Source organism: Lampris incognitus, chromosome 7 (genome assembly GCF_029633865.1).
Source record: "Lampris incognitus isolate fLamInc1 chromosome 7, fLamInc1.hap2, whole genome shotgun sequence".
NCBI classification, from domain to species: domain Eukaryota; kingdom Metazoa; phylum Chordata; class Actinopteri; order Lampriformes; family Lampridae; genus Lampris; species Lampris incognitus.
Window position 1 is genome coordinate 48,007,807 of NC_079217.1, and position 26,189 is coordinate 48,033,995.

Genomic DNA, 26,189 nt, shown 5'->3' on the forward strand with positions numbered 1-26,189 from the left:
CTAATAGGTCTATTAAACATGAAAAAACACCACTGAACTGCTCACTTCATAAATAGATGGAAAGATATAGACACAGAGAGAAAGAGAGAGAGACAAACATACATAGTGATTGATAAACAGACGAATGAATGGATGAACTAATATATGGGAAGACCTCATTCAGCAGATCCGAAGCCCATCATGAGTAACCACGAATACGACTTGAAAGAGCTCCACATTCATGTGGCCTCGACTCAAACACACGATATCTGCACACTATGGCCAAGAGCACAACAAGCAGGCCACTGTTCACTAACTCCTGCCCTGCTCCATTAGTGACGGGTTGATCTGGCCAAGGCCTGTTAAAGACCTTGAGCCTGAATTCAAATGAGGCCAGGGCCATGGAAGAGATCACTCAGCCGTTCTCCTGGTCAGACAGACAACACGGGAAGCTCCAGAGACCCCGGGAGCAGTGGGTGCGTGGAAATACAACGGTCCAAGAACTCGGCTCCATTTCTGGGGAGACTTTGTTTGGCGGACGGGAGAGAGGGATTGGCGGAGAAGTGGTGGAGAAGTGGAGAGAAGTGGGCAGTACGGACAACAGATGAAAGAAGAGGAGGTAAAAGAAGGGGAGGTCATAGAGGAAACAAAGAAAAATTAAATATGGGAGAAAGAGTGAAAGGAAAAAGGGGTCAAGGAAAAATAAAGATGGGAGAAATAAATAAATAAATGATGGTACCAGAGTAAATGAGAGGAATGAAGAGAAGTCAAGAAAATGCCTTAAGAGATGGCAAGAAAAGCTGGACTAAGGAGGAGGGAGAGAAATCAGCGAGATCTGCTGTGGCAGCACTTTTTTGATCCCTCTCTCTCAGCGTCTGTGGTCATGCGGCTAATGGGAAACATCTCTGCCTCAGTGGAGAGAAATAGAGGCGCGCGCGCGCACACACACACACACACACACAGAGGAGAGAGAGAGAGAGAGAGAGAGAGGGAGAGAGAGAGAGAGAGAGGGACAAGGATGGAAAAGCGAGAGGAGGCAACAAAAGGAGAACATGGGTCGTCTTGCATGGTGGGGAGGCATTGGGAAAAGTGGGTGCACATGTCCGCTTTACAAGCCACCTGCAACTAAATAAAAGCCTGTGTACCACCACCTAATTTGGTCTACATGTTACTCACTTGTCTTGGGACTCTATGTAGACGTACAGGTGAGGTTCAAAACACTTGGACACAATTCCGTGGAAAGGGTTATCCGGGGGTTTGGGCTTTCGAGGCTGGAAGAGTAGGGAAGATAGGAATTAGTCAAACAAACGGGTGTTGACTGGTACTCCTAATCGAAACTAACTTCTGTATCACGGAACAAATGGTAAACCACATCTCAGATTAAGATAAGATCAACTTTATCGTTCCACGTAGGGAGCTGGCAGTGTGCAGCAGCTAGAGACAAATAGTGCAAGAGAGAAACAGAAGGTCGAGTAAAAACACTGCATAATGCAGTGGATAAAATGAGAAATACTGTGCACACCACACATTGTATAGAATGAAAGCAACATCTACACAGAACGATGGACATCCAAGACATGTAGGTCAGGTGAATCGGCCATACTAAATTGTCCCTAGGTGTGAATGTGTGTGTGTGTGTCGGGCCCTGTGATGGCCTGGCGGCCTGTCCAGGGTGTCTCTCCACCTGCCGCCCAATGACTGCTGCTCCAGCATCCCCGCGACCCTGATAGCAGGATAAGCGGTTTGGATAATGGATGGATGGATGGACAGTTGACATCACGGTGGTGTAAGTAATGCAAGTTGTCAGTAAATTGAAGCAAGAGCACATAAAGGGATGAAAAATGGATAGAACTAATTTTTTGTCCACTGACTTCAAGCTAATAGCCTAACTGTTTATTGTTAAGCTAATGGATTGGAATAGTACTCAGTTCCTGAAAACACTGAACATTAAGCACGGAGAACTCTATGAAGAATGGTGTGTCATCTGACATCTCATCCAGTCAGCAGCGAGACAAAAACAAAGCAACACATCACTCGAGAGGAAGCAATATTTGAACGCTCCTTTATTCTGTGGAAGTCAAAGATCAGACAGGATCAAACAATGTCAACTCACCCTGTCCAGATCCTCTTCCTTCTCAGAGCCGACATCCTCCCCTGGCTCATCCTCAAGGAAAGGGTTGGTGGGTTCTAAAGGACTCTCTGGCTTCTTGTGCTGTACACAGATAGGACCTTAATATAGTGGGTTTTTAAAAAAAAAAAAATTCTCCTCCTTTTTCTCCCCAATGTTACCTGGTCAATCATCCCACTCTCTGAGCCGTCCCTGTCATTGCTCCACCTGCTCTGCCAATCCGGTGAGGGCTGCAGACTACCACGTCTCCTCCGACACATGTGGAATCATCGCCAGCCCCTTCTTTTCACCTGACAGTGAGGAGTTTTGCCAGGGGGGACATAGCGCATGGGAGGATCACACTATTTCCCCCAGTTCCTCCTCCACCGCGAACATGCACCCCGATTGACCAGAGGAGATGCTAGTGCAGCGACCAGGACACATACCCACATCTGGCTTCCCACCTGCAGACACGGCCAATTGTGTCTGTAGGGACGCCCGACCAAGCCGGAGGTAACACCCAATTAACTGAGTGAGTAAAGGAACCAAAAAAAAAACAAAAAAACCAAGGATATAAACTGCATGGAAGACAAGGAAATTTCCATTTAGTCCTTCACATTATCAGTAAAAATCAAGCTTTATCCCCCCCGTTCAATCCCTGCAAAACTCACTACGCCTGTTTTGACCTGCAAACATCCATTTGAACCTGACCTGAATATTGCGACTACCCTAGTTTTTCACACTGACAGTACTTTGTGTCCTTTTGTCGATGCCTGCCAGCCTTGTCAAGCTAAAACAAGCTGTGAGTCAGCATTTTCACTAAGCTGTGATTGAGTTACAAACATAAAGTGTTCACTGTGGAGAATAAATGGCTTTTCTCACACTGTAATTGGATCTGAAGAGTCCAGGAAATGAGGTCATTTCACATGGTGCACTTTCAGCACATAACAGCATAAAAGGTCTCTTCAAAAATAAATAAAATTAGGGACGTCCGGGTAGCATAGCAGTTGCCTACCAACATGGGGATCGCCTGTTCGAATCCCCGTGTTACCTCCGGCTTGGTCGTGCATCCCTACAGACACAATTGGCCATGTCTACGGGTGGGAAGCCAGATGTGGGTATGTGTCCTGGTGGCTGCACTAGCGCCTCCTCTGGTCAGTCAGGGCACCTGTTCAGGGGGGAAGGGGAACTGGGGGGAATAGCATGATCCTTCCACGTGCTATGTCCCCCTGGTGAAACTCCTCACTGTCAGGTGAAAAGAAGTGGCTGGCGACTCCACATGTATTGGAGGAGGCATGTGGTAGTCTGCAACCCTCCCCGGATTGGCAGCGGGGGTGGAGCAGCGACCGGGACGGCTTGGAGGGTGGGGTGACTGGCCAGGTACAATTGGGGAGAAAAAAACAAAAAACAAAAATTGATATTCTGCAAATTTGTTTGCAAGCTACAGTGGTATATACTATGTCATACTGCAATGGTAAGGGCCGTCCTTCAAAGGGAAACAGAAACGGCAACTTTTTGTGTTATAAAGGTCAAAAGATCATGATTACGTGTTTACGTTTTACATCAGCATAAACAATTTCCGTAAATGCAAATAAAAACAAACAGCAACTTCTGGACAAGTTACAATAGTTTTGTGAGGATTTCGGATAATCTTTTTAGTCCTTTTTGGTTAAAACTACTTGGTTATTGCTCTTTATATTCGTATGAAAGAGCAAAATCACATTGTAAAACCCATTTTTCCATTATCAAATATTTGCTCTGACCAGGGATTTTGATTTTGGTTGAATTGGAACAATTGGGAAAGTTTTTTTTCCCTCATCTCTCATCATGTAAAGGAATAAATCATATCTTGAAGTATGCATTTGGTGGCATTTCTCACTCCAGGTCCATCGGTCAGGGTACATCCTGTGAAACGCTTAGCCAGCAGACCCTCAAAGTTGGTGGTCCTCTGAATGGCAAAGAGAAGCAGCTTGACCTCAATCTCCTTCGCTCGTGTTCGCATCACTTTGGCAAGCTCCACCCTGGAAGACATGGACATTGACACACACATTCACAGATCCCCACCAGCATTAAGTTCTACATAGCAGTAATTAACATTTCTAACGTTCTAACTACTGCAACATTTTTAAACATTCTGTAAGTATTGGGGTATGAATCAGCTGCAATTACAGGTACAAAAAAATGTCAAAATCCTTTGTTGATACACAGGAAAAAGGTCAATATTAGCCTACATGCAAATGTGAATTTCAAAATTAGATATCAGTTGAGTAAAAAAAATAGTGTCATGAAAACGTACAAGCCCCCTCCCTGATTTCCTCTTTTTTTGCACATTCGTCACCAGAGATGGGCACAAAAACAGTAAAAAGTATCTTGTTACAAATTACAAATATTTGCTCATCAAATGTAATGGTTGAGAGGGTGTATACCAGGTCAATAAATCAGAAATGTATGAATGAGCAAGATCGTTTAAGGCCTGAAAAGAAAGCAATACAATTTTCAATTCGAAATATAACAGGGAGCCAGTGTAGGGAGACAAGCACAGGAGTAATATGGTCATGCTTCTTTGTCCCAGTAATGAGCTGAGCAGCAGCATTTTGTACCAACTGCAGAAGGTTGAGGGAGCCCTTGCTGATACTAGAGTAAGTTAGTATGTTACACTAGTCAACCCGAGAATAGATAAAGTATGTACAACTTTTTGCAGATTGGCAATTGATAAAAATGATCTAATTTTGGAGATCAGCTTGAGCTAGAGAAAGCATGACTGAACAACACGTTCGAATTGATTATCAAAACTGAAGTTGGCATTGAATATTACCCCAAGATTCCTAGCAGCCTGCTTAACACTACCTGACAAACCACCAAGATTAGTAACAAATGGGCTGATGGAATTTTCGGGACTGAACAGAATAAACTCAGATTTATCATCATTAAATTTGAGAAAATTTTCGGACAGCCAGGATTTAACATCAGAGGGGCAAGTAGTGAGATTTGCTAAGGCATTTGGATCTGTGAGCTTTAGTGGCATGTATAACTGAGTGTCGTCAGCATAAAAATGGTAAAACACATTGTGATTTTGAATGACCTGGCCAAGGGGCAGCATGTATATAGAAAAAAGAAGGGGGCCAAGAACTGAACCTTGAGGGACACCATAACTCAACTGAGCCATCGAGGCAGTAGGGTTATTTAGAACAACAGAAAAATTTCTGCTGGTTAGGGAAGAGCATAATAAACTAAGAGCCGAGCCCTTGATGCCAACCCAAGTCTCTAAGCCAGGGGTCTCAAACTCAAGTTATCTGGGGGCCACTTGACAGGTGGTCTTATGGAGGAGGGCTGGTGCAATAGGGATGAAGAAAAAAAACTGTTCGACTATATGACCTTCACATTGTTTTAATTATCATTTCACATTTTTTTCCAGAGTTTGCACATGAATAGGTAACTATGTACATAGTGTTGCCTGGCCTAGGCATACATATTTAGCTGAGGAAGTGCCAGGTTTCTGGCACTTCCTCTGCTGATACAGGTTAGGCACTTGCTTTCAGGGACCGGACACTGGATCCACCCTGAGGACATCCTGGAGATGTTCATTGGTCAGTCTGGACATAGGCCCAGACTTTGATTTATTAAAGTTCATAATTGAGAACAGCTTCTCACACAAATAAGTGCTGCCGAAGAGACAAATGACCTGCCACAGTTTGGATAACTGTGGGAATGTTTGGGAAGCTCTCTGAGAAACTGTCCAAGCATCTCCTGCTTTCCTTGTGACTCTGAACTTTGCCTTGATCTCAGTGTTGCACTGCAACACTGTGAGCTCCATTTGAAATGTGCTTGGAACACTGTCCACATCAAAAGAGAAGGGGTCTGCAAATAATGGAAAGTGGTGCTGTGAGTCTTAAAATCAGAAAAGTGATACTCAAACTCCTGCTGCAGATTGTCAATAACAGTCACACACTCATCAGTATTGACTCTGGCACCATCATCAATAATTGACTGGCATGTTGGGAAGTGCACAGATCTTTTCTCTGTGAGCTGTTTTCCAAAATCCGTGTTTCACAGAGAATGCTTTCACACTATCAAATGCTAGAGTGACAAGTTGGTCTGGCCCCTGCAGTTTTAAATTGAGAGTGTTAAGTGCCTGTGTGATAGGCACTTAACATTCCATCCATCCATCCATACATCTATTATCCAAAATGCTTATCTTGCTCTCAGGGTCACGGGGATGCTGGAGTCTATCCCAGCAGTCACTGGGCGGAAGGCGGGGAGACACCCTGGACAGGCCACTAGGCCATCACAGGGCCAAACCACATGAATATCCATCCATCCATCCATTACCTGAACCGCTTATCCTGCTCTCAGGGTCGCAGGGATGCTGGAGCTTATTCCAGCAGTCATTGGACAGGAGGTGGGAAGAAACCCTGGACAGGCCGCCAGGTCATCACGGGGCCAACACACATACACACACCCATTCATACCTAGGGACAATTTAGTATGATCAATTCACCTGACTTACATGCCTTTGGACTGTGGGAGGAAACCGGAGCCCCTGGAGGAAACCCATGCAGACACGGGGAGAACATGCAAACTCCACTCAGAGGACCACCCGGAATGATCCACCAAAGTTGGACTAATACAGGGCTTGAACCAAGAACCTTTTTGCTGTGAGGCGACCACACTAACCCCTGCATCACTGTGCCGCCCACATGAATATGTCACACCAAAAATGATACAGTTTTGGGAATGTCCAGAAAAGGTGGGTCAGAGAGCCTTCTGCAGATTTACAACAACGACGATGACAACAACAAAGTTTTGAATAGCACCTTTCAAGGAACGCAAGGACGCTTTACAGCAGATTAGAAAAAAAAAATCACACCGATCACATAGAAAGGAAATTGTTGGGCCCACGCGAATCCAAAAAATTGGCCTCAGACTTTGCAAATATATTTTCTGAACAAGTGAACTATGCCACACACTCTCCGAAAAATGCAAACCAGGGAAAAAGCTCAAAGAAGTGCCTGTTTGATATCAACTAAGAAAGCTAAATCCATGAGCCATTTGGGATCATCAAGCTCAGGAACATGTAGCCTGCCTTCGTTCATTAATTCTCTGATCGCCTCCCTCAACTCAAAAAACCTTTTCAGGACACTGCCCCTGCTCAACCAGCACACTTCTGTGAAGTACAACATATCTCCATGTTGTATCTATTTCCTCCAGAAATGCACAGAACTGATGCCGTTGTAAACCTCTTGATCTGATGTAATGAATGCATTTCACCACAAGAGTCATAACACTTTCAAATTTCAAGCATTTGCTGCAGAGTGCCTGCTGGTGAATGGCGCAGTGCAATGCCATTGCGGGATCTACATTCTCTTCCTCGGGCTTTCTTTGATTCAGTGACAAGCTTATTTTTTCTTCCCTTCATTGACTGAGTCCCATCAGTGGTGATTCCAGCCAATTTATTCCAGAGTAGACCAGCACTCTCAATTGCATTGCAGAGCACCTGAAATATATCTTTGGCTGTAGTCTTTCCCTGCGTTGGATATAACGTTAGCAGTTCTTCTGTTAACTAAAAACAGTCATTGATACCCCTTACAAACATGGCAAGCTGAGCACTGCCATTTACATCTGTGCCTTCATCGAGTGCCAAAGAACAGTGCATGAAATCTGTCTTTATACATGCTCAATAATCCAGGTAAGAAAATCAGAGAAATAAAGTTGAATCAATTCACCTGGACATGTTTATTGAGAGAAACGCTCCACTCATCTAAGAGACCTCTTTATGCAACTGTACTCTTTATAAGGTTGGGGGTACCTGCAGTCAGTTGAGACTGAAGAGGTCACTTAGATGAGTGATGAAACGTTTCTCTCAAACGTTGTGTCCGGATGAATTGATACAACTTGAACTTGAAATTGTTTGCTTTAGTGCACAACTGTCTGTAAATCGCCTGACAACTCACTGATCCATTCTGCCATTGTATTTGGGCTGAGACAGATGTTTCCGAATAAAGATGCCTTCTCCAGGCAAACGATATTCACTACCTGCAGCAAGCAGGCTCACAGTCTTTTTATGGCTTTGTGAAAAAAGTTCTGCTGACAGGACAGACTTTTTTGAAAGTGTGTTGCCTTTCTCTCCCTCTCCTCGCCTTTGAACCGATCATACTCCTCTGCATGTTTAGTACAGTAATGTCACTTCAGATTGAAATCCTTCAGGATGACAACTTTTTTCCTTACAAATTAGAGAGATTGTGGACACATTAAATTCAGTGAAGAAGTGGTCTCATGTCCATTTCTCTTGGAACTGCCAGTGCTCCTGGTCAACCTCTCTTTTGTCTTTTGAAAGTGACATTTTTAAAAAACATCTGCAAGCAGTGACAGCAATTTATGTTAGCAAGCTCATGTGAGATATTTCGCAGTGGGCTAGCCAACTGGGTTTTTGTACTCGCGTTGCCTGGCTACAGTGTGTGTGTGGGTGTGTGTGTGAGAGAGAGAGAGAGCGAGAGAGTGCAAAACTAACATTAGGCTACATAATCTGCAACTGGCCTTACAACTAATCTTAACTGAGTACTGAGAACAAGAACCACACAAACGTTTTATATATAAAAAAAAAACCATGAAAGTAGTATGCAAAATGCGGTCCGGATCTCTTAATAAATCTAAAACATAGTGTGGGCCACACAAAACTGCCTCGCGGGCCGGATGTTTGAGACCCCTGCACTAAGCGATGTAAGAGGATGTTGTGATTGACTGTGTCAAAGGCAGCACTTAAGTCTAAAAGAACTAAAATCAAGCAGTCGCCTCTGTCTGCAGTAAGCAGTAGGTCATTAGTGACCTTAGCTAGAGCTGTCTCGGTACTACGAAGTACTCTAACATCAGACTGGAAACAGTTAAAAACACTATTAGCGTTCATAAAAGAAATTAACTGAGATGAAATTACTCTCTCCAGTAACTTAGATAGAAAAGACAATTTGGAGACTGGTCTGTAGTTAATTAAATTAGGTTTCTTTAGCAATGGGTGAACAATAGCATGCTTAAAACTGTCTAGAAAAGAACCAGAGGCCAGGGAATTATTGAGAATTTGCTGAATAATGAGACTAATAGTTGAAAATACCTCCTTCAGCAGTTTAGTGGGAATGATGATGATGCAGGAGGAGGAGTTCATATTTGAGACTGTACCCTCTAACACTGAGATTGTAATTGGTTGAAACTGGGTAAAAGAGGCAAAATTAACATGGGAAATGGAACAAATGCAAGAGCCGGGCTGGATTTGGGACCTGATATTCTCCAACTTATTAACAAAATGAGTGAGAAATTTTTCGGGCAACTCAATATCAGATTAAAAAAAAAAAGAAAGAAGAAGTGCAGGGACCATTAATAACAAAATCAATTACCCTAAAGAGAATTTTAGAATTGTGGTTATTTTTTGATTTTATTTCAGAGAAGTACACTGATCTCACATCCTTAACTGCCTTCTAGTTAGTTAAAATTTGGTTTTTAAGGGCGTTCCGTGCCAATTCGGACTTGCTGACCTTCCATTGTTCTGATTTTCTCCAGCTTTCTAAGGGCACGAGTGTGATCGTTCAGCCAGGGGAGGTTATTTGATTTTTGTTTCCTAGTTTTAAATGGTGCAATTTGGTCGAGGATGGATAGGCACCGGTAATTGAATGAATTTAACAGTGCATCTGGATTGAGGGGGTATAACGAGGATTAAAGGATGATGAATTAAAAGCATCACAGAATTTAACTGCAGAGCCAGTGTTGAGAATGCGAGAGCATGTTTTAGGATATTGACTAGGAATAACGAACTGTGGTGTAACTTTGAAAATGACAGCTTTATGGTTAGATACAGGCATATCCACCATATTAAGACACTCAAGAGAGAAACCAGATGAGAGTACAAGGCGTAAGATGTGGCCTTTGGAATGTGTAGTCCCTTTAACAGACTGAATGAGGTTAAAAGAGTCTATAAGATCCAAAAAATGTGAAGTCAGGGAATGGGAAGGATAACACATGATATCAAAATCACCAAGAATAAGCACCCTGTCATATTTTGGCATGACAATATATATAAGGTCAAAAAACTCAGAGATAAAACTAACTGAATTAGGGGGCCTATAAATTAAGATTCTTTGTTCCATGGATCTTAATTTATCTTTGTATAACCAAAGTAAGAGATGTGTCCGTATTCTCGGCACAAAATTAAATTGATTAGGCTTACCAGTTGCAACTTAAATCAACAGCATTTAAAAAACACTAACAACTCACACAACAGACACTAAAATGCAGTCATTTGTGTGTTAGTTAAGCATTGCCCAGGAATGGAGTCAATTCACTTTGACTTGGATTAACTCTCTATAATCCATATTGTAAAATGTTTTGTACAAAAAGATAAACAACATTTAGCTTTAAAGATCAGAATTAAAGATTTTTTAATCGGTACATGACTTGCTTTCTTAAAATCTATGAAGAGTTTCTTTTTTACCTGAATATTAACCTGACCATCCCTTGGCATAGCAAACACTGTAAAAGGTTATTCTATTCTTATCCCCAAGAGGCCTGTGAAAGCTATTTCCCTTACAACTAAAATGCCTAAAAGTAGCTATCCTAGAAATTAATTTTGTCCTGAATTACAGACGTTGCTAACAATTAATCTCACTAATGAAGCTTCCCATATGATGACTAACCACGACATGCCACTGTTCCAGGCTGCCTGAGTGTGTCTGTGACGTTAGCTGGTATGCTAACTTTACTAGCTAGTAATCTCGAGCACGTGTTTGCGAATTGCTCTTTTCTTCGGTTGTATTCTAGAGTCATTCAGAAAGCTTGCCTTAGCATGCAATATCTGATCATATTTTGATTACATACTTTTTTGCACCAAACACCAAAGCAGCTTCTTTCCTCAAGCTACTGCTCACAAGGAACACAAATGAAATACGGTAGTTCACAATGAGTGTGTCGCTGGATCTGACAGGACATGTCACGTGATTCACTTGCATTTAGCCAAAGACTGTGATTAGGCCAACTGTTGTACAGTTTTTTTTTCCTAGTTTAAACCTAAGGATAAAAATGTTATATTTGAGAATGAAATGACATTAAATAATGCATTTTAAGGTTTTCGAATGCACAAATACAAGCTCTTAAAGTATTTTGTTACAAATTACATCTAATTTTTTTTCTGTTCAGCAAAATACAAAATACTCAAAAGTAATTAAATACATATTACTGAAATACTGCCCATTTCTGTTTGTCACACAATGTTAGCAGTGGTTTGCGCCTTATAGCTCTCCCCTGAATTCTACTTTTGCCCAATCTCTTTCTCATTGTCAAATCATGAACGATGACCTTACTGGAGGTAGAAGTTCTTGTCCTGGGTTTTTAATGTGACTTCCTGCATGAGTTGTTTCTGTGCCCTTGGAGGAATTTTGTGGTAGCCTGGCCACTCCTGGGAAGATTGTCCAGTGTTCCAAGTTTTCTGCATTTGGAGACAATGGCTCTCACTGTGGTTCGCTGGAGTCCAAGAGCCTTAGAACTGGCTTTGTAACCCTTTCCAAAATAACATATCTCAACAACTTTTTTTTTTTCATCTCCCGGAATTTCTTGTGATGGCAGCATAGTTGAGACCTTGTAGCCTGCTTGTTGAGACCTTGTAGCCTACTTCACATTGATGGTTAGATTCTATATAAGCCATGCTTAGATTCAGCAGGGCTGGCAGTAATCAAACCTGGGTGTGTCTGCTCTAACTGAATCCAATGATCAATTAAATTTCGTTAATTGAGTAACTAAGGGGACAATTACTTTTTTTTTTACACAGGGTCAGTTGGTGTTGGATAACTTTTTTTCCTTAAATAAACAAAATCATCATTTAAAACCTGAATTTTGTGTTTACTTGGGTTCTCTTCATCTTATATTACATTTTGTATACAGATCTGAAACAATTAAGTGTAACAAATATGCAAAAATGCAAAAATAGAGGAAATCAGGGGGGGGCAAATACTTTTTCATGACACTAAACACACACACACACACACACACACACACACACACACACACACACACACACACAGGGCCCACTCTTCCAAACTCACACCAAGCCGAGGACAGGTAACTGAGAAATGACGTTACAAGGTCACTGCTCATGTGGGCCAACAACAGTGATTGCTGAAAGTTGGCAGCAAAACAGTAAACACTCTCAAGCCAGGTACACTCTGGCAGTTTGGTTCTCATCTAAAAAACCTATTTGTGATATTGTGTGTGTGTGTGTGTGTGTGCGTAATTGTCTCTGTGTACCTAGTGATGTGGCAGAACTCCACGGCAATACGCTCCGTTATGCACCACTCTTCAGGGAACATGCGCCCGTACTTCTCCTCATAGTCGACCAGCTGCCGCTTGATCCAAGCGTATCGACGGTCAATCTTATCCAGCCATGCCACCTGAACAAGAGGGCAGGGCATAGAGAAGAAAAGTTTAAAGCCAATGTGAAAGAGATACAGTGATCATGGCTAGTGTTGAGAGGACTGCCTGCCTATTTCTGATCCCCAAGGCTTTCCAGAATGGACTACATCATGGTTCCCTAGCTCTCACCAACAGTTGAATCATTTCAGCAAATAATTACCTCACAGTGGCTACAGCCAGCATAGTGTGTGCTATGCATAAAGTAATTATTGTCAAAATACCCCAGCGAGGTTTCGTTCCATGGCTCCTTTATCAATTCGAAGGTGGTAATTAAGTTACCTAGGACACGACATCAACATAACCACACAAAGAGATACCAAGAGCATGATATGATGTGACAGCATCAAGAAATGAGGTTGCAGAGTTGGTGTCCTTAGCGCACCCAAAGTAATTTGGAGCTTAATGTTTGAAAGACTGCAGTGACGCCTGAAAAAGATCAGGAAAAGCCCAATCAGCACTCCATCGCTGATATTGAGCACCTGCTCTTACTCATCATTTGGCCAAATACTTGTGTACACTGAACTCCATTGGCTACATAGTTACATTATCAACTTGAAGGATCGTATACAGGGACGGCAGGTAATGTAAAGCCAAAGAAGGCTAAACCTTCCCTAACTGCTGACTATTGTGCACCCTACATGGCCATATGTCCGGCTTTTGAATGGACAGTCCATTTTGTCTGGCGTTCGGCGCAACGTCTGGACGGATGCCTATTAGTCCTCCTTTTGAAGGTATTGACTACAAATCGGGCATACTCATAAATTCACTCTCAGATTGCTAGAGTGCAAGTCAAGTCAAGTAAAGTCAATTTTATTTGTGTAGCCTTGTTCTGTCCCCATCGGGACATTATTTTCTTTTAGTTTGGTTTTTCTCCCCTGCTGGCAGTTCCTTGTATAATATCAGTTTATGCATTTAAGCATGTGACCTTTGTATCATGTGACTCAGTCGGGAAGTTGATTGTCAGCAGAACAGCCTCATGGTTTTTGTCTCCATTTGCCTTGTTCAAATCGGCTTCAATCTTCTACGTTCCACGCCTTTGGAAGCATCCTTGGTACGTCAAACATATACTGACACAATGTTCTAACTTCTTTGTGGATTATGCTTACTAAGTTTGATGTGCAATTTTAGTCTTTTAATGAGGATGATTGTTTGATAGCTCATATCAGGACGGCAGCATGCTAGTATGTTTCAGTAAGCTAGTTGGCTAAACTTAACCTTGTGCTGTGCTATACTATGTATGTTGATTTCAGTTATTTTCTTTTTACAATTATTGTTGTATGGTGTTTGTGACTCATCTCTATATTTAAGTGACGTTTGTAATTGTGTTTTATTTCTCAGTTTCACCCTTTTTCTGTCAATAAATTGATGCAAGATGACCCCAGTCTCCAGTGATTGATGGGAGAAGGTGTTTAGCTGCTTGTCAGATTGCACAGAGGGTTACATGCATGCAGGACAAGATAAGCCCATTAACACAAATTTGCTTCAGTGGGGTTTACAGCAATACAACATCCTGTCCTTAGACGCTGGCATCAGATAAAGAAAACTCCCTAAAAATCCCTTTAACAGGGAGAAAAAATTGGAAGAAACCTCAGAGAGAGCAAGAGAGGAGGGATCTCTCTCCCAAGATGGACAGATGTGAAATGGATGTTGTGTGAACACAATTTACAGAATACAATATTGAAAGAGGATAACATAAATATAATGGAATTATAAGATATATGAAGCAAATGATGAGGAGGATGCCAAGCAGTGTCTCTGTGCCACTGTAACAGCCCAGAACCTGAGCCATATGACCACCATTACTATGGAGACCTGACAGGACAGACTACATATGCACACAGGGGAGAGTCACATCACACCATTCACATATGCGGGAGAAGTGGCAAGAAAAAACAATAGTCACATATCAGAGTGACAGAAGGATATAACAGGATAACAAAATTATATGGATTTATAAGATATATATTAAAAAAAAGTGAAGAGGAGGATTCCAAGAAATGTCCAGGTGGCAACCACCATCACCATGTACACCTGGGACGAAGACAGACTACATGTGCATACAGGGGGGACTCACATCACACCATTCACATACACAGAAGAAAAGAAAGGAGAAGTCATCATTCAGAGAGAGAGAAAAGACATGACAGAAGAGAACAGTTTGCCATAGCCAATTACTTATACTCTATAATCTCGTCGGCAGAACAGTGCTTGGTAAATTCACTGAGACACAAACTGGCTCGCCATGCAGTACAGGTTGTTAAGTACTCAATATAAAGGCAACTAATTGTAGGTTATGGCAAAAAGATGAGTTTTAAGTTTGGATTTAAAGGACTCAACAGACTCTGATTGTCTGACGGCAGCAGGCAGGTTATTCCACAAGAACAGGGCCTGATAGGAAAAGGCCCCGCCACCAGCTGACTTTTTTTAACTTTGGGTACACACAGGAGACCTGTACATTCAGAGCTTGAGATGGAATGTATGGTTCCATACATACATTCAGATCAGACAGGTATGATGAGCAAGCCCATTTAGGATTTTATAAGTGAGCAGAAGCAACTTGGGAGTCTGATCTAACATGGATAGGAAGCCAATGAAGGGAGGCAAGAATTGGCATAATATGGTCAAATTTTCTATTTTTAGTTAGGATTCTAGCTGCAGCATTTTGAACCATTTGAAGACCTTTATTACTTGCATGTGGCAGACCTGAAAACAGAACATTACAGTAATAAAGTCTGGATGAAACAAATGCATGTATTAGAGTCTCTGTGTCAGCCATAAATAGGAAAAACCAAATTTGAGCTATGTTACACAAGGGAATAAAGGCAGTCTTGGCGATTTCTTTAATGTGCTTATCAAAGGAAAGGCTGGGATCAAACGTAACACCAAGATTTTTGTCTGCCACACTTTGTGAAATCACACAGATTGTCATCGTTACTTGATCAAATTTGGTGTCTGTGTCTAGCTGGGTCAATGGCCAGCATTTCAGTTTTATCCATATTTAAAAGCAAGAAATTTAGTGGCATCCAATTTTTCACAACAGCCAAGCGGGCCTCTAAATTAGTCATTTGAGTATGATCATCAGCTCTTATAGGCGCATATAGCTGAGTACCATCCGCATAGCAATGGAAATTTATTCCACGACTGTGTATAATTTGGCCAAAAGGTGAAATAAAGAGAGAAAAGTAGAGGGCTTAGAACCAAGCCCTGAGATACGCCATATTTAACATTAGCGAATTTTTATGTAGTATTATTATAGCAGATACAATGTGTTCTTCCAGATAAGCACGACTTAAGTTGAGAGAGAGCTAAGCCGAGAGCTAAGCCAGAGACACCAAAATTACAATTTATTCTAATAGTATACAGTGATCAATGGTGTCAAAGGCTGCACTGAGGTCCAGTAGTAGAAGCACAGAGGTGGAATCAGAGTCCATAGCTAGTAGGATCATTCATTGCTCTGGTCAGAGCAGTTTCAATGGAGAGACAGGCCCTGAAAACTGATTGAAAAAGTTCATATAGATAAGTTTTCTTCTATATGGGTCAAAAGTTGTTGATACACAACTCTCTCTAGTACTTTATTAAAGACTGGAAGATTAGAGACTGGTCAATAGTTATTAAGAGACCCTGGATCGCACCGTTACTCAGCATATCGTTCACTACTGTGAAAGAGGTCTTTTATTGGCAAATGGTGCGTGTGGGCACTCTGAAAGTGCATATTTATGATCACAGTTATTTGCAACGTCAATTTTAATATTTTGCTCGTTGTCGGCTGATGTGCCTGTCAATTCAATGATCTTGTATCATTGATAATTGGTTTAATGAGTAAATGCTCACATCAATGTGTAAACGCTGACTGTAAAAGTCAGTCTAAATGCCGAAAAGAAAAGGTATATACAACCCTGAGTGGTGTAAAGAGCAAAAATTCATTATGAAAAGTGCCAAGTATTAATTTCATGCATTTTGCAAGCTTTGCTGAGCCGACACTGATGTGAGCAGCAAAGGAAAGGGAGCTATTGAAAGGCATGCTACAGGTCGTTAAAGCAAGTATGATAGCTTGTCAAATATTTGTCTCCCTCATCCTCAGGCTCAGCCACTGCCTATGATCATGCAATATGTTTTAGACCTGTATATATCTTAATGTTTTCCTATATTTATATTCATAGCTTCAAAACAGTATATAAATGGTCAGGCATTTAAAAAAGTGCATGAGTATATCATATTCATCCTCAATCTTACTTTCTTATTCAAAAATTCACCAACTACTGCTTCTTACAATTTTGTTGTGTTGTGTTTTAATGTGACCTTTATGTGCAATCTGCCAACTTCTTTCACTAGAAAACTTCTATTACAGCTGCTTACTATAATAATAATGATTTTAATAATAATAATAATAACGACAATAATTTTATTTATATAGCACCTTTGTAACAATGTTACAAAGTGCTTCACAAACCCCCCCCCCCCAAAAAACAAACATAAAACCAGACAAGGCTGGAATAAGCGTAAGATCAAATAAGAGTAAGAATAAAAACAGTAAAAATAAAAACAACTATCAAACATTTTTAAAAGCTTCCATAAAAATAAAAGTTTTAAGACAAGATTTAAAAGAAGCTAGAGACTTAGTTTGTTTTAGCTTAGCAGGAAGAGCGTTCCATAGTGTGGGGGCTCTAACAGCAAAAGCCCGATCACCCTTTGTAACCAACCGAGACCTGGGAATAACTAGCAGGGCTCCATCTGCAGACCTTAATGGTCGAGGGGGGACATACCAAGCCAATAAATCACAAATGTACAAAAGAGCAATACCATTTAAAGCCTTAAAAGTGAGCAAAAAAATTGAGCAAAAAAGAGCAAAAAAAGTGGATAAAATTTTAAAATCAATTTGAAATATAACAGGGAGCCAGTGTAGGGAGGCAAGCACAGGAGTGATATGGTCATGCCTCCTTGTCCCTGTGATGAGACGAGCGGCGGCATTTTGTACCAACTGCATACGGTGGAGTGAGCCCTTGCTGATACCAGAATAAAGTGCATTACAGTAGTCGAGTCGCGAAAAGATAAAAGCGCGTACAACTTTTTGCAAATCGGCAATTGATAAAAATGACCTAATTTTGGAAATTAGCTTGAGTTGGAAAAAGCATGACTGAATAACATGTTTAATTTGATTGTCAAAACTGAGGTTAGCATCAAATATTACCCCAAGATTCCTAACAAGATTCCTATCAATAATCATGCTCAAACTGACCAAACCTCAATGCAAAGCTAGGGTAAAAAATTCTATAATCCTTCCAAAAAACCCTAAAAATCCTCTTTTTCCAATATGTGAGTATATATTTTGCAGAATATGACATGTTGAAAATCCATAATTTCATATTGAAATTTCCCCCATAAAATTCAAGTAAAAAAGGAACCCCAACTTCCTTTATTTCCTCAAACTACTCACATCCTGGTTTTCCTGGAAGAGCACGAGGTATTCAGAGAGATGCTGCCTGATGAACTTTTTGATGATTTCCTGCTTTATGCGCGGGTCCAGCACATTGGCCACCAAGCAGGCGTCTCTCAGCACGTTACTGGGACCTCCTGGCCTCTGTAAGTATGGGTTGCGGTATGAAACAAGCTGAACAATTTGCAGAGAGACTGGCTAAAAACACTATTGGAGAGGCTAAATGGAAATTGGACATTTTGAAAAGAACAAGGTTTGTGAATCAAAAAATCTGAATCTAACCAAAAATGAAAATTTTCATGGCGATATTTACCTTGGATCCCTGAGAGGGGAATGCCTCCTCAAAATCAGCAAGAATCTGTGTTCCGAGTTCACTCTGTGCTGCCTTCACTCTGCACAGTAGACAAAGACTAATGAAACTGACTGTAATGTTATGAGGTATATTAACATCAGATTACCCAAGTCTACTCAGTCCTGAAGAGGCCTGTATTGGCTTTTTTAGATTTCTAGGCCTGGGTTAACTCAAGCCAGTGGATGGAGGAGCCCTCCAGAGTACACATGACAGGGCAGGGAGAAAGGTCTGCAGATAGAAACCAACTTCTCAGCAGAGTCTGCCTTTGTTTCCCTGTAACTCCCTGATGAGGTCCCTCTGAACCTTTCTTCATGTATCTTTGTACCTGCAGGAGCCTGTCTGTCTGTCTATGTATGTGTATCTGTCTCTTTCTGTCCCCGGTGTCCCAATGTGTTTTCTTGTTACTTCATACTGGCTAATAGAGTCTGACTGCTACGTGTTCTTTCTTTTCCCATCCTCATCATGTCTCTCCTATCATCTGTTTCTCCAGCAGAGTCACTCCTTCCATGCAGCTGTTGTGTGGTATGAGCTCGGTCTGCCACACCCCAGTCAAAACAGAGCACAACTACATCCTCCCTTGCTTTAGGAGGTCAGACTGACACTGAACCTGAACATAAGGCAGGCTGATGTGTCCTCAATTGATTCCAGTATCGTAGGGAAATTATTACAGAAGGGGGAAACTGAATTAGTCTGAGTTGTGGGGAAGTCCAACACAGCAATCCCCAACAATTTGGTACATATGTTTACTAGAGATCAACCTTAAGCATATTGATAAGGCTTTGCCCACTGCACTCACAAACATTCTTTCCCCTCACCCAGGGCACATTAGCACATTTATTGGGGATTTCAATGCATGCACAAAGAAGTGCCACAAATGCAAATTCATTCTCAAACGCATATGGACTCAGAGGGCAAACATATTCAAAGACACACTCACATACACACCTTAAGAAAAGAACAATCCCAAGCAGTCGCAATGGAGGGTAAATGAGGTATAATAGGCCTTTATTCAGTGTGTTTCCATGTAGCTTGTGTGTGTGTTGCGATAAAGAGAATGTAGTGTGCAAAATACCTCAGTCTTGCCTAACTTATAAATAGTGTGGGAGATTAAATAATGTCACCAGTTATTGTCAGTTCAGCTGACAAGTTGTAGCATATTTAAGCTGTGATAAGTGATCCTGCTGTCACATCTTATCTCAGTGGCCCAAGTGAGGAACTATTTCACTGATTCTGCACAACGGTTTATCGCATTCACTGAAACAAGTGATACCAAGGGATGTGAGGGAAATCTGGAAAGAAAATATTCTATTTCAATTACCTCACATGCAAGCTGTAATAAATATATGCACAGTATTTGTCCCACTGAGTGCACTCGCATGGCTGCGTTGTGTCACATGCTCACAAGTTTTGGAAGATTAGTGTGTGACTATGCGTTTCTCTGTGTCCGACCAGCAGTTACCTCTCAGAGAGCTGTCTAATCTGGGGTATGCCCATGTATTTCTGGAAGTGTTCAAGTACGTTGACCACACCCTGCAGCAAATTGGCAACCTCCCCGTACTGCCTCTTCCTGGTCATGGCCCTGGAACATACACCACACACATCCATCACCATCGATTTTCAACAACAAAAACAACAATAGCAACAATAAAAAAAAGCTTAATTTAGCTGGGATCTAATCCAAGCAGTTTCCTCTACTATATCTTATCCGCTGTCTAAAAAACAAACAAACAAAGAACACCAAAGACAATTGGACAGGAAAAGTGAACCCCTCTAAAAAAGAAATCAAAACATAAAGAAAGACTGTGGGGGACTGCAAAGTCTTTTAGATTTCCCCCCCGTTTGTTTGCACAGCAGGGCTAATGGTGGATAACAGAACACTGACCTATGAGAATCTACACCAATTTTGCTTTTACTAAAGTAAAACTCTTAATTCAGGAAGATATCGTTATTCCCAGGCAATTTATCTTGTCTAACTTATTCATAACAGTTTGCAATACAGTGAAACTACGTTGCAACTGGGAGTTAGTTGCTACTGGCTGCATGACTGTTTGGTGGGGTACACGTTTTGTGCAAGGAGGAACCACTGATTGTGTTTATCGCTGAACAACGGGGGAGTTCATGCATTCCCAAAACACTGTCCTGCTCTGAAATCATGAGAAATGTTGAAGGGGTTGGTTGGTTGGGTTGACAGCCCTTGGGCGTGCTTGATTTGCGAGTATACCCACTCTAAGGAATCCACACCCCCTGCCAGCATGTGCAGGTGGTTGAGAGTGGTGATGGAGGTGGTGAGGTGGCGCTTGGCATGGTCCAGCTGCTTTATGTCCCTTGTAATCTCCTTGACCTGTCCAGGTGAGAAGGGAAACAGCAGACGGGGGTGAGTTGGAGGAGACAGTAGGAGCGAGGAGATTGGTGGAGTATGTGTGTGGGATGGGGTTGGGTGGGCAATGGAGACAGAATAGAAGAAATAGGAACATTGGGTGGGGTGGCGGGTACAGATAAAGAGATGGTGTGGGACGGATAGAAAGAGGGCCAGAGGTGAATGAAGAGAGGGGGAATCAGATGAGAGAGGAGAGAGAGAGAGAGAGAGAGAGAGAGAGAGAGAGAGAGAGAGAGAGAGAGAGAGAACACAAAGCCATTGTTTGGAAAATAACTGTTTAAACATGCCTGTTTAGGGAGGAGTTGCCTGCTACTGTTCCCCCCACCCAGCCCACTGGCCTTCCTGTGAACCCCCTTGATACATACACACACGCACGCACGCACGCACCTACTCACACACACATACATATATACACATGCACGCACCCACACACCCACACACACATGTGCGCACACTCATGCACACACACACACACACACACACACACACACACACACACACACACACACACACACGACTACTGAGAACAAAGTACATCGTTAGAACCCTTGCTTCACTGACAAACAGAGACAGACATACTGTGCACATACAGACACACATGGAAGCAGCATTAACTAACACTGTCTCCTCTGTCCACTGCTGCAGCACAATGGACACATGGATGATCTTGTGCTATGGTCTATCCTTTGAAATCTTTCAGTATTTTTTTCTGTAAAAGTTAGCATTTGTGTGTATGTGTGCGTTTACCATTTGTTCAGACTTCTCGGCTTTGTCCTTGATGTCTTTGATTTTGCCGAAGAGCTGCTGAATGGCTATCTGGGCCTCCTCCAGTGCCTGCCACAAAGACATGGACATGGAGCAATAAGGGATAGAGAGAAGGAAAGGAAAATAAATGTGAGAAGGAAACATGAGAAAGGGTAAAGGGTATTGATATGATAAATATTCATCCTCCTTGTACCGAGACTCTTTCAATTGCTATATATATATATATATATATATATATATATATATATATATATATATATATATATATATATATATATATATATATATATATGAGCCAGCAAGACTGTCTGTGACCATTATTTCTGAATAGGCAACAACATTGGATGCTTCCGTTTCCGGTGTGGGAAGATGGCGGCGCGAATTCACATTTGCGGATTGAATTGGATTGGCTGGGATTGGCTGGGAGAGCTTGGTCTGCTTCATCCAGTGGGCCCAGGGACCACGGCCCTGCCTGGAGCTGTGCCCAAGGAGAAAACACCGAGGGCGGTCTGACAGGACGCGGAAGCGGGGCAGGCTAAGCTAACTGCTAGCCTATGCAGACCGGCAGTTCCGACAGTCATCCTGGCTGGCGTTCGTTCCCTTGGACAGTGATTTTTTTGTTTAGTTTGGAGATATGTGTTAGTTTGGCTATGTGTGTTCTTGTGGTTTTTAGATGTGTTTTGTCTTTGTGTTGTACTGCTGCGGGCTGGGGGAAATGGCATTTTGTTTAATTTCATGTACACAAGTACTTCTGATAGCTGTTTGAATCCATGCCATCATCTGATATCTGTGGTCGGAAATACCTGATCTGTCAGCTTCCTTTTCTGTCATATTCTCTGATGTGTCCTCCACAATGAGAAATCAACACTAATTTAGTCACTACTAATTAGTTATAATTCCACTTCTCTCACTTTATCTGTGCTATTCTGTGTACACAGAACACAAATGAGAGAGCAAGGAATGGAAAACCAAACAGAATGGTGCGATCAAAAGTCCAAAAGGAGAGAAGGGATGAGAAAACTCTCTCACAGTTTAATCTTGCATTGTGTTTGGAATGAGTTTTCATCAAAGGCTTTGATCCATGTGAAGAATGATCCCCCGTATGCAATTTCCCAGCTAATTGGCTGATTATTTGGCGGGCTAGCTAGATCTATGATATTAACCTGTCTTAAACTGACACAGGAGCCTCAGAGGTGTGCTGCAGAGGCTGTCAGCATAATGGCTTAAAGCGTCAGTAGTCAACATTTTTGCTTTGACTTATCATTATGAAGTTGATTGCAAAGTGTAATGGCTATAGAATAATGACACCATCGGTGTTTAGACTGTTTCTCTATAAGCTTCGCTTTCACTTCACTATGCAATTCTGTCTGCCACTGGTTACGATCTCTCAGGAAAATTAAGGCTCAATTTATGGCACAAAGGAAGCGTGTCAACCATTGTGCAACTGAAACAGGAAGAGGATAGCACTTTTGTTTTCCCTGGTAGCTATCGGTAGCTATCCCAAATAGAGGAAATGGTGGATGATGGAACAACAAAAGGGACAGTGGAAAATCTACTGAGCAAGAGGAAAAGAACCCCACTGCCGGAGGAGGCAAAGATGGAGAGTGACAGAAACAGAGGTAAAACAAGAGTGAACCTCAGAGAGGCATTCACTCGATGGAGCAAGCTCTGGTGTTGTATCGACCTCTGTTTCCCTGTCGAGATCTGTTTCCCCTTAGCCAAATGAAAGCACTCGCATGGAAACGGGTTAGCTATCGGTTACGATTAGGATAAGGTAAGCATAAATTAAGCTTATGATTAGGTTGGAGTTTGGTTAAGTTTAGGGTTAGGTTAAGATTAAGTTGAGGTTAGGTTAAGGTTAATCAAGCGTCCCAGTGTTGTGTCGAACTCTGGCTTGGGGGAAACAGATCTCGACGGGGAAACAAAGTTCGATACACCCGGGATTTGAGAGGGTTCCAAACCAACATTCAATCGGCATTCTTTCTACTGGATCAGTGAGTAATAACAACCTGCCTACTTATTAATGCCACCGGATGTTTGACTCTGCCTTTGTCATGGCACTGAGATGGGGGTTTCTAGTTCAAACTGGGATTCTTACAACTGTTTCTTGCTTGGGCAGTAGCCAGGCTGCTAATAAATGGAAAGCGATCCGGTTGTCTTTGTAACAGCAGCAAAAACAATAACAACCCTTGGGAATGCTATGGGGGGAAGTTGAAAAGTTGTCTACAGCTGCTTTAAGGAGGTAGTCAGCAGTGTTTAAGAGATACAAGGCAAGGTCAAGTCACATAACATTAGACAGTAAACTTATTAGATGGTTGTGTGGCTATTCTAACGTTTCCCTGTCATTTGACATGTCAGCGGCACAGATTTTGTGCTGCCGTCCAATGCCAAGGTAATTGACTTGAGTAAGCCCAAAACCATGGTAGCAAATGCGAACCCAAGTTTGGCTCTCCACTCACAGACCTTTAGACGCGCGCACACACACACACACACACACACACACACACACACACACACACACACACACGGAATGCTAACAGCCAGCAGCAGCTGCGCAAAGAATTTACCACTTTTACAAGCCTCTCTAGAGGCAGAAGTGGACACTGCGTGAGCAAACACACACACAAGCACACGCACACGCACACACACACACACACACACACACACACACACACACACACACACACACACACACACACACACACACACACACACACACACACACACACTTGCACACACATAAATACAGCCCCAGTTGACAGCAGGGGATTCCTTTTCCTTCCTCAGCATCTAGACTCTTTGCTGGGTGAAAGTATCATAGAATTGCAGCTGAGGTCAAGGGCAGACCATTTTAAACCATCACAGCGGAAAAAAAAAGTTTCAAATTATTTGACCCACTCAAGTAATTTTCATACCACGCATTTTTAGCTCTGAGTCATGTCTTTAGACCTAAAATAATTAAGTCCAATTTCACAGTGTATCAGTTAGAGCTTGGCAATATATCAATATAATATTGATGTTGTGATATGAGACTACAATATGACTAAATATTGTATGGCATTTTGGTTATAGTATTATTGTGATTTAACTAAAATGTTGTCATTTAAAGGCTCCATTACTGTGAAGTGATAACCTACAATTCTCCGAACCTTCTAGACTGTTTTAGCTGTGTGACGTGAACAATGAATGCTTCTACCTGTTTAGTCATCATATCCCCTTTAACAATGATCAATTCTCAAAATTTTGTTGTGTGTAAATAGTGCATCTTATGAAACCACCAATAGTCATCCACAAAATATTGTCACATTAGCAATATCAAATTATTCAGTCAGCATTATTGTGATATTTGATGCTGTCAATATCGCCCAGCCCTATTACCAGTTAAGAGTTGGGTTAAATAAGGCATATTAAATTGAGGATTATCCCAATCTGCCTTCATTGGACAGCAGCCTGGGAGCTAGACAGAGGGGGCAAGGATTGTTAAGTAGCTATTTGACAACACTTGAGATAAAGGTGAAATTGATGAAAAGATACTGTGAAAATGTTCAGCTAGAAATTACTGCCATCATGCACAAATCCTTCTAGCCTGGGAACCAGAAGAATCTGCGAGCTCATGTTTTACATGTGCTCTGGCACAATTTTCTGGCCATCCTCCCATTCAGACAGATTTCCATTTGACCTGGCCTGGGTCAGGCCAATCAAAACCGTTTATCTAATCTGGGGTGGGTTTGATACGATGACATAGAGTCTTATTTTTTTTCCCCCACCCACATCCCAGGAACTCTGCTTCTGATTGGCTAGTACTCACTGCCTCTGTTGGTTAGGGTTAGGGTTAGGGATCGGGTTAGCCAATCAGAGGTAGAATAGGGGTGGGTTTTTCTAAAATGCGGGCAGGAAAAAAAATAATGCTGAGATACATAGGAGTGCCGTTGGCTACCACTGATGTGGAACGGACTGTTGAATCCACTATCCCAACAGTTTTGCAGGAACTGGATGGTACATTTTCTCTAAAGGAATAACAAACAACTGCACTTGTTGGTAAAAAAGATGTGTTTGCCATACTTCTGACAGGATTTGGTAAAAGTTTAAGGGTTACGTCGAGTAAGATTTGCCAGGTGCGGTTTGTAAGCACAACATTCAAAGTTATGTGGCGTGGGAAGATGGTGGCGCAAACTCGCATTTGCGGCAGCCTCACCCAGTGCCGACTATGCAGTGTCTTTGTCCACATCTGTGTCTAAGTTTGTGTCTCCTTGTGAAATTCTTTATTTTGTTCCTCGATTTTTTTTGTTTAATGGATAGGAGAGCTGGCGTTGGATCAGTTGAGAGAGTTTACGGCCCTTTTCAGAGCTGTACGGCCCTGCCTGGAGCTTTACCCGAGAGGAAACACTGAGGCGGTCTGGCGGCAGCCTTGCCTTGACTGCAGTGTTTTTTTCTGCACCTGTGTCGTCGTGTAGAGTGCGAGGGAGGTATGTCGAAGGTGTCTGGCTGGGAGAGCTAGCATTGGATTGGCTAAGGGAGATTGGTCTGCTTCGTCCGATGGGCCCAGGGACCATGGCCCCTGCCTGGAGCTGCACCTGATCGCTATGTTGTTATAAAGTCCTGCTGCACAAAGGTTAATGTCCAGAAGAATGATCAATCTTCATATCGTACATAAGACAATAAGGGCAGAGAACAGGGTCTCTGCAGGTACAGACGCGGCCACACATGTCTAGTGGGTCATAAGTGATGATTG

General features: G+C 42.1%; 1 protein-coding gene across 1 annotated transcript in view; it reads right to left on the reverse strand.

Annotated features, from left to right (window-relative positions):
- vps53 (VPS53 subunit of GARP complex) overlaps positions 1-26,189 on the reverse strand; it is a 63,288-nt gene that overhangs the window by 23,243 nt on the left and 13,856 nt on the right. The window contains exons 5-13 of the mRNA XM_056283325.1: positions 21,440-21,526; positions 20,541-20,656; positions 19,775-19,894; positions 18,277-18,355; positions 17,964-18,107; positions 12,365-12,507; positions 3,966-4,107; positions 2,093-2,191; positions 1,156-1,250 (exon numbers count right to left, since the gene is read on the reverse strand). Of these exons, the coding sequence (XP_056139300.1) occupies positions 1,156-1,250; positions 2,093-2,191; positions 3,966-4,107; positions 12,365-12,507; positions 17,964-18,107; positions 18,277-18,355; positions 19,775-19,894; positions 20,541-20,656; positions 21,440-21,526 (1,025 nt within the window). The remainder of the gene's footprint in view (positions 1-1,155; positions 1,251-2,092; positions 2,192-3,965; positions 4,108-12,364; positions 12,508-17,963; positions 18,108-18,276; positions 18,356-19,774; positions 19,895-20,540; positions 20,657-21,439; positions 21,527-26,189) is intronic.